This window comes from Xiphophorus hellerii, chromosome 21 (assembly GCF_003331165.1).
Source record: "Xiphophorus hellerii strain 12219 chromosome 21, Xiphophorus_hellerii-4.1, whole genome shotgun sequence".
NCBI classification, from domain to species: domain Eukaryota; kingdom Metazoa; phylum Chordata; class Actinopteri; order Cyprinodontiformes; family Poeciliidae; genus Xiphophorus; species Xiphophorus hellerii.
In genome coordinates, this window is record NC_045692.1 from 22,997,266 (window position 1) to 23,013,499 (window position 16,234).

At 42.1% G+C, this 16,234-nt stretch overlaps 2 protein-coding genes across 4 annotated transcripts in view; one reads left to right on the plus strand and one right to left on the minus strand.

Moving 5' to 3' along the window:
* drosha (drosha ribonuclease III) overlaps window positions 1-16,234 on the minus strand; it is a 533,117-nt gene that overhangs the window by 415,452 nt on the left and 101,431 nt on the right. The window lies entirely within an intron of this gene.
* Window positions 8,907-14,804, plus strand: LOC116711463 (neutral cholesterol ester hydrolase 1-like). 2 transcript variants are annotated; one of them, XM_032550783.1, is made up of 5 exons: window positions 8,907-9,140; window positions 11,059-11,281; window positions 12,264-12,333; window positions 12,486-12,657; window positions 13,964-14,804. In XM_032550783.1, the coding sequence occupies exons 1-5, from the start codon at window positions 9,006-9,008 to the stop codon at window positions 14,582-14,584; spliced, it is 1,221 nt and encodes a 406-aa protein (XP_032406674.1). In that variant the 5' UTR covers window positions 8,907-9,005; the 3' UTR covers window positions 14,585-14,804. The 2 variants fall into 2 exon arrangements, with proteins under 2 accessions (XP_032406674.1, XP_032406676.1); XM_032550785.1 differs by having other exon boundaries at window positions 9,074-9,188.

The following is a 16,234-nucleotide window of genomic DNA, read 5'->3' on the forward strand; positions in this document are numbered from 1 at the left end:
GATTTTTATTTTCATTATACAGATCCACGTTTCTATTTTCAACATGAACATAAATATTGCTGTTCCCTTTGCTCATACAAGCTACAGAACCATTTAGCACAAACTGCTATGGTTCAACATAATGGTATGTATAACTACACTAAAAAATATAAAATATTTTTTACATACTTACCAGTTTTCTAGTGTTTCTCTTTTATTTTTAAAGGTCAATCTTTTTTAAATATGTTTTGTACACCAATGTTAAATTTCTGGAAAGTCTAATATATTTTATAAACTAACAGCTGCCATTATAGTTGGGTGTAGTACCCAGATGTGATACTCTAATGACGATTAGCACAACTTCAATATAGTTTTAGTAAGTAACTGCAATAAACTACACTAGTAAGAGTAACAAAGTATTTGGTGAAATGGCTATTATTATTATTATTATTATTATTTCAGCAGACATGAATAAAAGTGAAGTTATCTGCACTGTTGGGTATTTTAAAACCAAAATGAAAAATATTAATACAAGATAACAAATTAAGGTTAGAAGGAACCTAACAACATTTATCTGTGTATCGTGTTTTATTTTTTTATGGATTAAAATATGTTCTTCATTCAGTTAAGTTACTTGCATTAGGTTGCATATCAACAAAATTTACTCAATAATAATAATTTTTACTTTATTCATCCCAGCAGGGAAATTATTTCACAGTTACAGCACACGACAGGAGCTGCGTCTGCAGGCAGTCAGCTGAGCCGGCGCCATTTTTTGAAGGAGGACATGTGGCAGAGGTCGTCGGGACCGGGAGTCGAACCCGCGACGTCCGCAGGTCTAAGGCCTCCAAATGTGGGGCATGCTAACCCGCTGCGCCACCACAGCACGCCCCTCAAGAGTATAACATATGGAAAAATAGTCCTAATTTTAATTAATTTTTGGGGGTCAAAAGTTACAGAGTAATTGAGTAAATCTAATTAGTTAATACCTGCCATTGGCTGTTTGAGCAATATCACTTTTACAATTTCAATTAATTTTTTGCAGAATATGTATTTGGTATCTGGAAGCCATTGTGACTCGAAAATTAATTGTTAAATCCTACAAAACAGTAACAATAATGTTAGAGAACCTACAGTGATTAATTCAAACATGCCTTTTTTTCTACCAATCATTTGTATATTTCCTGATGTGTAATAACCTTTTTCTTTTATGTTAGTAGCTATTATGTTGTGTTCTTGCTCTATTTTGAGTGGGAATGAACCACGTCTTGTTTAAACATACCTACAATGTATATAGATGTTGTCTCACATCTGTCTTGCATTCTCATACATGTTTATAATTTTTATGTTGTGAAGTATGCCCTTGATAATTTTTAACTTAAAAACTTTGTATCATCAGAGAAGTCTGTCTTCAGATGTCAGATGGACAGAATTTGTTGGCAATGATGTTCAGGTGAGATGTTCTGATGGGACACTTGTGGTTCTGCTTATTTCCAACCATTCCTGCTTTAAATGTTTATAATCAATACTGTGGGTAAGGCTGTTGTCCTTTACCTCACTTTTATTGTTATAGTAATGACACATTAATTTTCTTCCCCCTTCTTGAATTTTCTCTTAAACATCACAGGGATTGCCTAAACAAGGACTGTTCAACAACTGTGGGATGTTTGTAGTCATGGTAACATTTGCCTCCACCCACCATATTGCTGTATGGTTTGTATAGACATAATAATCACATTTTTCTCAACAGTATGCACTGTACTTTGTGATGGGAGCATCATTTGATTTCAGCGAGGTAAGGAAACAGATGAGAGTCTCTGCTTTCTGTTGGAGATTTCATTAAATGTGAAGCTGTGATGTCCACAGAATGATATGATGACAATACGAAGATGGTGGTGTCTCTCTCTCTCTAGAGAAACTTCCCTGTGAGGTAAAAACAATAATGGTGCACTGTACCACGTCATGTTACACAAGTCAGTTTCTTAAGAAAACCTTCAATTTGTCCTTTTAAAAGGTCCAGAGAAGAACTACAAAAGGAGAGAAAGCAGAAAAAAGTTAATGAAGGCAAAATGTGAGGTAAGCTGCAGCTGAAATTCATCACTTTGTAGTTTGAATCATGTAATTTGTATTATGTCCATTCACAGTGCACTTTTGTTCTATGCTTATTTTTTTTAAGTCTGAAAGAAAATCAGGATAGAACAATTAAAAGGGTTGAAGCAGTTCTGATGTTATTTGGATTTGCATTCATCTTTCACTTAGAAAATATCTGTATTTTTACAGACTCTGTGTGCTGATGACCACACCTATACCAAAGCAGCCGAGGTACAAATGGAGGATCATTGTTTAAATTTACACATAACTAGTAATTTTGATTTGTATATCTGTTAGGTGAAATGTATATATATATTATCAAATATTTGTTGTTTCATTTATAACAATAGTGTTACTTATATGATGTTCTGTCTTATATGCCTTTATTGTTTTCTTTCCCTTCAGCATAAAGAATGTTTCTGTATTGTTTGATTTACTTTATTTCCTTTTTACAAGAGGGCCTCCCTGAAGAGAAGCAGTGACAACCGTGCTCACAGGGTTTATTGCTCAGCAGGAACTTCTTCTTCGATTGAACTGTTAGATAGCAGTAAAACCGTCGCCTTGAAGATGTACGACTTGTTCTGTTTTACTCTGTGTCTGGAGCCGAATAATCTAATGCAAGATAACATGTGTTTAGTTAGTGATTGTCATTAGCACTGCAACTAAGTAATGAAGTGTTTTGCCCCCACCCCTTAGAGTTGCAGTGTTCTCTGTGATAGGGACTCTGAAAGTAATAAAAAGAGAGGAGTGGACAAATGTGTTTCAGAGCGGTTGGAGATTTGTAACTGTAAACACATCTCTGTCCGTTCTCCTCGCAAGATCAAAAGAATCTAAGTCTTGTCTTTTCTGTGTTTGTTCAATTTGTCTTTAATAGGTTTCAAACCTGATAATTGTCAGGATCTTTGTTTTCTGTGTTCATTTAGAGTGTTTTGTGTCCTTGAGTCTCTTCGTTGTCCTGTCCTCCCCTTGATTGTTCCCAGGTGTGTCTCGTTCTGTGATTACCCTCCCGTGTATTTAACTCCACCTGTGTTCCTTGTTCCTCGTCGGGTCCTCGTCAATGTTAGCTTCTTCGTCGTCAGTGTTTCCATGTGCCTGCTGTTCGTTGTTTGGACTGTGTCTTCGACATTAAATATCAGTATTCATCTGACCTGGGTCCGCTGCGTCTGCCTCGCCACTCTCACCACCCGCACTTCATGACAGAAGGACCCGACCATACCGATCGGTGATGCAGCTTATGGCCCAGCACGACCAGGAGGCGTGGATCCAGCAGCAGTTGGAGTTGGCTCAGCGGGATCTCTACAGGGACGTAGAGATCCTGCCATCTCCGCTGCTGCTGGAAGAAATGGGACTGGACTCAGACTACACCCTGGCGATCAGAAAATGTCAGATCCCACCAGTCACCACCCCAAAGCCCCCCGGATTCGGCCCCCGCCGTAACCTACGCCGGGGGAGACAGCGACATGAGCCGCCGGTGGAGCCGGCCCCTCGTCGCTTTCCGGAGCCGCCACCTCCGCTGCCAGCTCGGAGACGGCGACGTGAGCCGCCGGCAGACCCGGCCCCTCGTCGCTTTCCGGAGCCGCCACCTCCGCTGCCCGCTCGGAGACAGCGACGTGAGCCGCCGGTGCACCAGGCCCCTCGTCGCCTTCCGGAGCCGCAGCCGGTCCCAAGGCTTCGCTCCGGCTCACCTCCGCAGCCGGTTCCCAGGCTTCGCTGCGGCTCGCCTCCGCAGCCGTTTCCAAGGCTTCGCTCCGGCTCGCCCCCGCAGCCGGTTCCAAGGCTTCGCTGCAGCTCGCCCCCGCAGCCGTTTCCAAGGCTTCGCTGCGGCTCGCCTCCGCAGCCGGTTCCAAGGCTTCGCTCCGGCTCGCCCCCGCAGCCGTTTCCAAGGCTTCGCTGCGGCTCGCCTCCGCAGCCGTTTCCAAGGCTTCGCTGCGGCTCGTCCCCGCAGCCGGTTCCAAGGCTTCGCTCCGGCTCGCCCCCGCAGCCGGTTCCAAGGCTTCGCTCCGGCTCGCCCCCGCAGCCGGTTCCAAGGCTTCGCTCCGGCGCACCCGAGGCCGAATCAGCCGGCGTTCCAGCCGGCGCACCCGAGGCCGAATCAGCCGGCGTTCCAGCCGGCGCTCCTTCCGAGACTCCCAGTGTTCCTTCCGAGACCCAGACCCCCAGTGTTCCGACCGAGACTCCCTGCGTTCCGACTGAGACCCCCTGTGTTCTTACCGAGACTCCCTGCGTTCCGACTCAGACTCCCTGTGTTCCTCCAGAGACTCCCTGCGTTCCGACTCTGACCCTCTGCGTTCCGACTCTGACCCTCTGCGTTCCTCCTGAGACCCTGGCCCTCTACGTTCCTTCCGAGACCCCGACTCCCGAGACCCTCTACGTTCCTTCTGAGACCCCGACTCCCGAGACCCTCTACGTTCCTTCCGAGACCCCGACTCCCGAGACCCTCTACGTTCCCTCCGAGACCCCGACTCCCGAGACCCTCTGCGTTCCACCCGAGACCCTGACCCTCTGCGTTCCACCCGAGACCGAGACCCCCAGTGTTCCGACCGAGACCCCCAGTGTTCCGACCGAGACCCCCAGTGTTCCGACCGAGACCCCCTGTGCTCCGACCGAGACCCCCTGTGCTCCGACCGAGACCCCCTGCGCTCCGACCGAGACCCAGTTCCTATCTGTTCCTCCCGAGACCCAGACCCCCTGTGTTCCAACTGAGACCCCATGTTCTCCACCAGAGACCCTGCCTCGGGGGGCTCGTCGTCGCCGTCTGTGGGCGGCCCCCGGGGCTCATCATCGCCACCTCCAGGGCCGCGGACGGCCGCTGGACCGCCTCCTGGGGTCCCGCCTCCGGGGTTCCCGCCTCCAGCGCCGCGGACGGCCGCCGGACCGCCTCCGTGGTTCCCGCCTCCGTGGTTCCCGCCTCCAGCGCCGCGGACGGCCGCCGGACCGCCTCCGTGGTTCCCGCCGCCGCGGACGACCGCCGGACCACCTCCGTGGTTCCCGCCTCCTTTGCCTCCGCCCACCCTGTGGGTAGTTTTTTGTTTCTTTTTGGACTCTTGGCCCTTCCTGTGTTTCCGCCCACAATGGTGGGTTGTTTTTTGTTATTTTGGACTCTGGCCCGCCGTCCGGCGCCCCTCCGCCCGCCCTTGTTGTGTTTTCTGTTTTGTTTTTTTGTTTTTTTTGGGCGTCTGGTAGCCGCCCTTGAGGGGGGGGTACTGTCAGGATCTGTGTTTTCTGTGTTCATTTAGAGTTTTTTGTGTCCTTGAGTCTCTTCGTTGTCCTGTCCTCCCCTTGATTGTTCCCAGGTGTGTCTCGTTCTGTGATTACCCTCCCGTGTATTTAACTCCACCTGTGTTCCTTGTTCCTCGTCGGGTCCTCGTCAATGTTAGCTTCTTCGTCGTCAGTGTTTCCATGTGCCTGCTGTTCGTTGTTTGGACTGTGTCTTCGACATTAAATATCAGTATTCATCTGACCTGGGTCCGCTGCGTCTGCCTCACCACTCTCACCACCCGCACTTCATGACAATAATATCTTTATGTGCAAATGATACTAAAACCCTATATGATTTTTTTTTTTTTAATAATTAAAATTCATTATTTGGACTGTGTTTTTATACCATTAGAGATGAAAGGATAATATACTGAGAGATATAAAGTGTTAATTATTGTTTAATGCTCTTCACCATGCAGGTACAAAGATACCGCCAATCTTACAGGTGAGATTCAGTCATAATCATATGTGTCATAGCCATTCTTCTGGTATGACAGTCTTGCAACGCACCTGTTTTTTTTTTGTGTGTGTTTTTTTAAATTATTTTCAGATGCCTCTGAATGTTCTTGAAGCTGTTCTCCAGGAGGTGATACCGGCACAGGGAGACTCAGCTTACCTCACCTTGGCATTGACCTGCAAGTGTTTTGAAGCCGTTGTGTCTGAGCCAGTTTTCAGGAAGAAGACTCACTTTGCTTGGCTGGATAATAAGGACCTTTGACTTTTTTCACCTAAAACATGTGAAATTAGATTTTAACTACATGAAATCGATTTTTCATTAACAGGTGAGATCAACTGGGGTAAATGTTCAGAGTCATTCAAGGCAGAAAAACGGATTCCTTTTGCGGTTGTAACCTGTTCTTCCTGCCACCGGCAATATAAAGACTGTGGGCTACACCGGCGATGGAAGACGAGGAGAGTACCCTGGTTACTACTGTGATGGCCGACCTGGACACTGCACTGACTGTCAATACTGAATGCAAGGAAAATATTAGTTGCTTTCCACAGTCTTTCACACATTTCAGTTGTCACACATTGTTCGTTTTTTTTTTGTGACATGCCATTTTAAATCATTTCTGCTGAAGCACATTTGCCTTTTGACGTGTGCAGTCATCCTTTTTAATAATGTGTTCTTTCACTATTATTTACATTTTTGAATGTTCCTTTTGTTGTAGCTCAGTTGATTTGCATTATTTAGTTTTCATAGAAATGGTGCCGTTTCCACACAAAGTTACTTTGTGGCTGTAATTTGTTGGAGAGAGTAGAACCAATAAAGTAGTTGTAAATATATTGTAACAGCGTTGTTTAACAATAGGATAACCTTGTTTTAAAAATTTTAAATGCAAGCGAAGCTAATAACTTGCAATATTTTATATGTGTAAATACAATGTTTCCTATACTTTTTGAACAATGACTGGAATCAATACAAATTTTTTTTACAAACCTGACATACAGCTAAGTTGTTTATGTTTTGACAGAATCAACTGTTGGGTTTTTTGTAATAAAACAAGCACATACAGAAACATATTGTTCAGTTACAAAGTCATAATACAAACATAAGATTAAAAGTATCCTGAGCCGGACTTTATGAAGAGAGATGAGCCCGGCGCCGTTAGGCTGGGATGGAGACACATGATCAGGTGATTGGCTGAGCAGGTGAGATGAAGACAGTTATAGTTAGAATTTACACACTGGTTTAATTTATGTAACCAGTGACTTTATTCAAAAAGGTTTTCATATAGAAAAAAGATCATTCTCTCTGGCAGTTACCAGCGCAGTGTCTACTGCCGGGGTCCGAGCGCCAAAGATTATTTCTTGTCAAATAAACTTTCTAAAACCTACTTTCTCTCTGTGTGAGTCTTTCCAGGCTGAAGCTACATTTAAAGTTTTAAATTAATCCCTTTGGGTTTTGCAACAATTGGATATTTAAGGTCTTTATTTTATGAATCGATTGCAATTGATAGAATTGATATGGAATTTCTAAATGGAATAGTGGGACACCAGTCAGTTTACTGGTTGAACTGGAGTCCTTATAGCAAAAGTTTCCAATGAGACATTATGGTAAACAATGATAATAGCTGAGCCAGGTCACCTGCAACCAAAAATATTCTAGTTTTCAGAATGGCACTTGTTAGAAGTTCAGAAGTCCTTTGGTTTGTTTGTAAATTATATTCACAATGTGAATAATAAGAAAAATATTTGGCAAATAAACAACAAAAGTGCTCTGTGAATGGACGTACTAAGTTGGCCAAAATCGTTGACTAAATGTTTTGCTGACCAAACCTCTTTTCCATCTAGTTCTTATTTAATAAGCCAGAGGCTATTACATTTTATATTTTAACTTATTTATTTTAAGAGTACCATTCACAACATCAAAATATATTATTTGAACTTCAGCACCAGCAAGTATTTGTTTAGACTTAGACCTAGACTTAGACTGACTTTATTGTCATTTTGCATGCACAGGGTGTATACAGAACAAAATTTCGTTGCATACGGCTCAGGACAATGTTTTGAGCTTCCAATGTTGTGAGGTTACTCCAGAATAAAATAAAATACAGTATAAAATATGAATATAAATATAAATATAAAATATAAAGTGCAGGAATGACAGTAAAATAGAAGTTACTTAGCTCTGTACATGTGCACGGTATAAAGTGGAGACCAGATTTTGAGTGCAGTCCAGTTGAGAGTTCAGCAGTCTGATGGCAAGTGGGAAAAAGCTGTTTTGGAACCTGGTGGACCTGCACCGGATGCTGCAGAACCTCTTTCCAGAGGGCAGCAGGGAGAACAGTCCATGGTGGGGGTGTGAGGGGTCACTGATGATGTTTCGGCCTCGGGACACGCAGCGCTGGGATGAAATGTCCTGAATGGAGGGAAGGGGGGCCCCGATGATCCTCTCTGCTGTCCGCACCACTCTCCTCACGTTCTTCCAGTCGGAGGCGCTGCAGCTTCCACACCACACAGAGAGGCAGCTGGTCAGAATGCTCTCTATGGTGCTTCTGTAGAACGTCTTGATATCTGTTTTCTTAATCTGCGATGGACTGGCGATCTGTCCAGGGTCAGCAGCCCTCATGACCCAACTATAGGGATCAATCATGACAATTAATGGATGGATAAATGTGCTCTTAATGTAATGTACATTTGTCTCCAAAATATTGATTCGCTTCATGTTTTATGACTTCTGTTTGCGATAGATTGGGTGTAAGGATAGATAAATACATCTCCATAATGATTCCTTATTGTTGCTTATTTTAGATTGTTTGTTACTAATATAATTTTAAATAAAGATTTAATAAAGATTTAAAAATAAAAAAGGAACATATCACGTTTTGTAGCCATTTCTTTACTATTTAATTTGTATTTTTAATGTTGAAAGTGTTCTTGGGTTTTTTGAAAGGCGTTGTCAAATAAAATACGTTATTATTATTGTAATTATTATAACACGGTTGGTACAGGAAATAGTGTCACTAGAGTCCCCTTCATTTCCGGAATGCAATAGTCCCATTTCCATATAAGGTATGAGACTGACAGTGGTCCGTCCCCGCCCCTTTCTGTTTGCTGCAGCGAGGTGTACTTGACCCGCTCCGCTCCCTCCTCCCCGACCGTTGGCGACCTGACAGCGGGCAGTGCCGTATGATTCTCCCGGGCAGGTTCACTCCTCCTTCGTCTTCTGCGCGATGAGGCTCCGTTTGGCCGGGGCCGTGCTGCTGGCGGCGGCCGCCTACTACGTGTACCTGCCGCTACCGAGCGGCGTGAGCGAGCCGTGGAAGCTGATGCTGCTGGACGCGCTGTTCCGGAGCTTCATGCGGGCGGTGAGTGGCGGAGAGATGCGCTGAATGCGGTGCAACACCGGCGCACAGGTAGCGATCCTCCGCAGCCGGGATCAAGTTTTACAGGTTAAAGCCGCGCAGGTCAAGTAAACACCTGCTTGTGGGTTTAAATAATAAATCACTAATGCGATTTTTACTAAGTTGAGCTGTCTAAATCAAGTTTTGGAGAGATTAAAATAGAATCGCATCGGAAAATACAAAATAAGAGCAACAAAAAAAACCTCAGCTAAAATAGTACATAAATTGGGGAGGTTGTTTCATATTTGTGCACAAATTGTCCTTATTAAAGCTTATGGGGATCTCTGGTTTTTCTGGCCCGTTTATGTGTTTCAATACTACTTTGGTTGGTGTTTTTTCCGGTGTGGAAAAGTGACTCGTGTATTTTAACACAAAGGTTACCAAACTTAAACACCTGTACGTTTCATTTCCGTTAATTTTACAGTTACAACTGGTGTTGTTGTTAGAGAATTATGGTATTTGTAGTTTCTCGTGTGAAAAATGTAAATTTTTAATTAAGATGATTGAATTGAAATTTTTTAGATCTTGCAAAAATGCTTTTAGTGTTTTAAACACTGAATCATGTGGAAATCTATTTATTAAATGTGGGCTTGTGGATTCTTGAGACCAACAGAAACATTGTGATCATCTTAATTTTCAATTCTGTCTCTAATCTGAATCCGTTTTTTACTGAGCTGATAAGAAAGTGCATGAAATGACTGGCTGATTATGCATTTTACAAACTGACAGAGATGCAAATATTTACTTTAAATGCATTTTATGATAATCAAAAAAGCCAAATTTCACACTGTTTAAACTGCTGGTCAAAGAGGAACTGAGTGATGCATCCTAATAAAAATGATAAATAAGAACCTCAAATTCAAATCGTTGTTAATGCATCAGATAATTATTCATTTTTATGTTTGTCGATTTATTGTATTATTGGGGAAAATTGCCATGAGGTCCAAACAGAAAGCACACAATGCTGCAATAATGTGAAAAACTCCTTTGACCGCATTACTGATGGTAACCTGCCTCCACAGACGGCAATCTAATGGCCTTCAGCAGACGATGCTGCGTCTAGATCTTTGTAAGCAAAGAGCAACAAGGTTTTCCTGCGTTCAGAGGACAGGTTTGGCAGCCTGCTCAGTGATTTCACCCTGTTACTCAACAGAGGGTTGAACGTTTTCACGCAGGTTTCACATCCATTTTGTTTCTATAAATTAAAATGTCGCTTTAAGTTTATTTAGCTTTAATTAAGTTATAAATTTGTTTATTTTAGTGATTTAATGTAAAAAGTGAAACTTGTGGATTTGTTTCTAACAGGGTGATTATTTTGGATTATCTGGAGCTATATTTCTAACCAATTTTTAAAATGTCGCAAAAAAGAAAATACAAATTAGGTGGGTTTTTTTAAACCATTTTCTGGTTTGAAGTGAATCAACCAGGCTATGTAAAGCATCATTTGTCAGATTTTGGCTGTAAAAATAAAATAATAATTAAAAATTTTGAAATTTTTACAAGTTTTGTGCCTCTGGTAAAACACAGACCAACTAGTGGAATTCGCTACGTCAGAACTTCTTCAGCAAATGCCCCCATTTGGGCATTAACTCTTTTTCAGAAAAGCCAAAAAAGTGAGTGTAAACACTTTTTTATGAAATTGAGAAATTTTCCCATCAACTTTATCTAATACCATACTTAAGAATACGCTTTAAAAAACAACAAAAACGCTGTTTATGGGGTTTAGTCTATTCTCTGCAGTCCGGAGTTTGAAGCTCCCCACTCTTAAATGGGTGTTATTTGTGCCACCGTTTTTCCTTCCACTCAACTTTCAGTGTATATAATTGAATCCAGACTCTCTAGCATTGATCTGTTGTGAACACGGGTTGTTTGTGCATTTCAGAGCGACGCGGCCCACACCCTGGGCGTGTGCCACCGTGTTCACCTGCTGAACCGGGTGGTGTCCTGGGTGGAGGTGATCGAGGCTCGCTCCAGTCCCACCGTCAACGTGACTGACTCCACCCTGGGAGGCGTCCCCACCCGCGTGTTTCAGCCAAACGGAGAAAGCAGGCTGAGAAGAGGAGTCATCTATTTCCATGGAGGAGGCTGGGCACTCGCTAGTGGCAGTAGGTTTAATCCTAGATTTAATGTTTTTGTTACAGTATATTTTCACTCTAATTTAGGAATACCTCCAGTTTATATAACACTTAAAAACAAAACATCTCAAGATTTTATGGTTTATTAAAAGTTTAGACCTAAACATCTTAGATTAGTCTAAAAATATATCTGATTCTATAAAAGAATAAAGGATGCAAGACATTTCTGGATACCAACCTTCTGTTATCTTGCTGACCAATATGTAAATTCATGTTTCCTCACATTATTTTCTTAATTCTGAGGCAAAAAAGAGTTTTATTTTTTATTTTGTTTAAAATAAATTAAAGTGTGGTCATCTTTATGTCTGTCATGATAACAAATTCTGTTGGACGATAAATGGTCCCAGAAGTTGTTGCGATAAATTATAGTATTGTTGTTTTGAGATCATATTCAAGTAATATGATGGTGATAATAATGCAAGAACTCATTGTCATAGATCAATAAATTTTAAAGTTTAATGAATATTTTACAAGGGATGGAAGACATTTGAAATATCCAAAATAAATAAACAAAACAACAAATAAATAAAGTGAAAAGTCCTTAAAAAAAGGATCCAGTTGAGACCAAAACTTCAGACTGAAGAGTTTTATCATCCAGGTTTTGGTAGAAAGAAAAAAATGATAAATTATGCAAATGGAAATTATTGAGCTTGTTTTAATTTATTATGTGATCAATTGATTTATTGCTATTGGATCAGTCATAGTCATTGTACGAAACAACATGCTGTAGTTTTTCCACGTTTCTTCTGGAACAAAGTAGAGATGTTTATACTCTTATTTTCCATGAAATATTCCCTCAGTGTTGATAAATTACCTCATTTTTCTGTTTTTATCCATCAGCTGTTCCTTTACATGCCAGGAAATGTCAAATTATTATAGAAAGCACTTAGTACATCTGTCATTTACACCACAATGTTCCTTATTTATGAATTTTACCGTCTTTGTTTTGCAGAGATGCGCTCCTATGACCTTCTTTGTCGGAAAATGGCGGAGGATCTGGACGCCGTCATAATGTCTGTGGAGTGAGTGTCGGGAGTTAAATCAGCAAACCCACCCAGTTTATTTTCTTTTTCTTGCTAACGGCAGTGCTGCTGTGGCTTTCATGAAACAGGAGCAAGAAAAGTCCGATCATTTAGACTTTAAATGCTGCCATGTTGTGTTTATCCTGTCATAGTTACCGCCTTGCTCCCGAGGCCGTGTTTCCGGATCAGTACCACGACGCCGTGGCAGCGTCGCGGGTCTTCCTGTCCGCTGAACTCTTGCAGCAGTACGGCATCGATCCGGAGCGGCTCTGCGTGTCTGGAGACAGCGCTGGAGGAAACCTGGCTGCTGCTGTGGCGCAGGAGGTAAAAAACCCCACAAATATTGCAAAGAGGCATATCCACATTTTAATTTATCTCTTTATTAATTCATAATAGAAATAACTGAAGGTCCTACACCCCGTCTTTCCACTAACGCTGCAAATAAACAATGTCTAGACAAATATTTTGTCTAGTTTCTTGTGAAAATTTCTTAGTACACTTGAAATAAGACAAAACTAACTTACAAGTAATGTTTCAGCAAGAAATAGGAGCTTGTTTTAAGTCAATGATTCCTTAATATCGATTTAAAAATTCTTGTTCCATTAGCAGATAAATTCACTGATAACATGACATTTTTACCATGTGATATGTGAATTTAGCTCTCAAAATTAAGGAATTATTTACTTAAAATAAGCTCCTGTGTTTTGCTGAAAAGTTACTCGTGAATTAGTTTTGTTTTGTTTCAAGTGGGACTCAGCTTAGGTTGCTAGGTAACGGGGCTTGGGTTGCTAGGTAACACCGCAGTGCCCGTGGAATGTGACTTAACTGTCGAGTTAAAAAATATATTTTTCCCATGTCACGAATAAAATAAGTTGCCAAAGGAACTTGTACTTTTTCATTGATGTTAAGGAATTATTTACGTAAAAACAGTTTCTATATTTTGCGGAAATGTTATCTATAAATTAGTTTTATTTCAAGTGTACTGAGATATTTTCTCTAGAAATTAAAACAAAAATATTTGGTAAGTAAACCTTTTTAGTTTCTTCTGTCAAGTCGAAAACTTTAAAACAAAGCTTGTTGCTAACTATATTAATTAGCACGCGTAGTCAAACATCAGTATTGGTATGGCTTGAAGATCTATAACTGAAACTCATGTTTAAATTTTAACATTTAAAACTCACTTGCTTGCCTGTGAACAAACTTGACCAATTTAGCAGCAAGCAAAACTAAAGTGGAAGTGCTATGATTTGTCCCATGTGAGGACAAATGTCCTCAGTTTGGTGATTTGGTCTCAACTAGCCCTTTTATTGATGGACAATTTTCTTTAGAGACTCTGTTATTCATTTAGCAATTTCTGTTTTGTTTATTTATTTTGATTGTTTAAAATGTCCTCCTGTTCCAGTGTTAAATGTTCGTTATAATTTAAAGTTTATTGATCTTTGAGAATGTGTTGTTGCATTATTATTATTATTATTATTATTATTGTACCATTCCCATCATATTACTTGGAAATTGTCTCCAAACAACAATCGCAATAACTTCTGGGTGACATTTGTTACCGCGACCGGCCCGTTTCAGTTTGGGTCAGGAATCTTCCTCTAAACTTGTACATTTAATTTTGTCCCTGCAGCTCAGCCTGGATAACTCTCTGCAGGTGAAATTCAAAGCCCAGGCGCTGATCTACCCAGTGCTGCAGGCTCTCGACTTCCACACGCCGTCGTACCAGCAGAACCAGGCCGTGCCCATCCTCTACAGGCCTTACCTGGCCCGCTTCTGGCTGCAGTACCTGGGCGCCGACTCCTCCCTGGAGCCCGTCCTACTGGTGAACAACCACAGCGCTCTGGACGAGCGGGCCATCAGCGCCGCCACCCGCTCCAAGCTGAACTGGACCGCTCTGCTGCCGGCCGAGCGCAAGAAGAACTTCAAGCCGGTCGTTAAGGAGAAGGGATCGCCAGGCGTGGTGGGCGCGGTGCCGGGGCTGATAGACGTGAGGGCGGCGCCGCTGCTGGCGGAGCAGGAGGTTCTGGGTAAAACGCCCAAAGCATATGTGATGACGTGCGAGTTTGACGTTTTGCGGGACGACGGACTGATGTACGGCAGGCGGCTGAGGGACGCTGGCGTTGAGGTGACGAGTGACCACTACGAGGACGGTTTCCATGGCTGCATGGTGTTTGCGAACCTGCCAATGATGTCGAGTGTTGGACAGAGAAGTATGAGGAACTACATTCGCTGGCTGGACCAGAACCTATGAGCAGGACTCCACACATATGGGAGCTCTTAGTTGAATTTTTAAAAATTGTTGTAAAGAAAACCCAAAACAAAACAAGCAGTGTAAACATCTTTACACTGCAAAAAAACAATTATCAGGTATTTTTGGTCGAGTTTCTAGTGCAAATTTCTTATTGCACACTAAATAAGATAACACTAACTTGAGAGTAACTTTTCATCAGGAAATAGGAGCTGGTTTAAATCAATAATTCCTTGAAAAAGTCCTTGTTTCATTGGCAGATAAAGTGAAATATTAGAACTAGAACCTTTTCAACAATATTTATATCTTCCTGGAAGGTTATCTTTAGCTTAGTTTTGTCTTATTAAGTGAACTAATGTATTTAACTAGAAACGAGACCAAAAATACTTGGTCAGATTTTGTGTTTTTGCAGTGTAAACAGACATGATAATCTGATTTACTGCTTCAGAAATGCTTTAAAAAAACTCACTGGATCTGAATATTTTATTGAAAATAGAGAAAAAAAAGATATTTATGAAAAGCAAATATTATTATGGGGGAACATTCTGAGGGGGGAAATATATTTATGGCTTATTTAAAAAGCCATAAATATAAGCAAAAGTCTCACATCGCAGATCCGATGAGGCGACTGACAGGGAGAATCCCTCACCTGGACGAATCAGCGTGGCCGGCTCTGAGCCGAAACCCACCTTCAACCTCAACACCTGCTCCACCAAAGAAAAACAAACAAGCAGCTGCAACCAAAACGGTTCCACCGACCCCGCTCCCAAGGACAGAGCGACCAGCCCGGGCCTCAAAACATTCTGACTCTGTGGGAATCCCACTGAAAAACAGATTTTCTGTACTCCAGCCTGAGCCTCTGAGTGAAACCTCGCTTTCAAACATCAGCAATGAGGCAAGACCATCACATCCACCCCCCAAAGTTCCAAAGGACAAAGCGGCTACCAGGAAAACGAAAGGTATGCCAAAAGTGCTTATTGTTGGAGATGAGGCAGTAAATGGAATCAGTCACGTTTGCAATCCCAAGAAAACGAGAGTGATTTCTTTTCCTGGTGACACTGTATCTGATTTAACTCGTAAAGTTCTCTCGCTAACCGCTGATCAGCCAGATATTGAGTCCTTAGTTGTGCATGTTGGAGCCAACGATGTGGCAAAGTAGAAATCTGAGATTCTGAAAAAGGACTTTAATATTCTTCTGAACACTATGGGAACGTTAAAAATGAAGTTATTTCTCAGTGGTCCAATTCCATCACCTCAATGGGGAGACGAAAACACTCCAGGCTGGACATGATAAACAAATGGCTGATTAAAACCTGCTTTGCCAGCTCAGTGACCTTCATCGATAACCTCTGGATCTATTGGCAGCGCTTTCACCTTTTTGGAAGAAGCGGACGCAATCTTAATAAACATGGGATAAAGCTACTCACTGCAAATCTTTTTCATTTTATCAACAAGGACAGCAACGTGATCATCGCTTCAGAAGAACAGGCTCAAGGAGTTCTGACTAGGATGGAACCCTCCGCTTACCAGGAACAAACAGTTTCAAAACAAGCTGACACAACATCGGCTGGAGACGGAGCGACTGGTTCCCTTCCTCCTTCTCCCCTCCCTCTCTGCTCACCCACGTATTCACAGGATTCACAAGATACACAT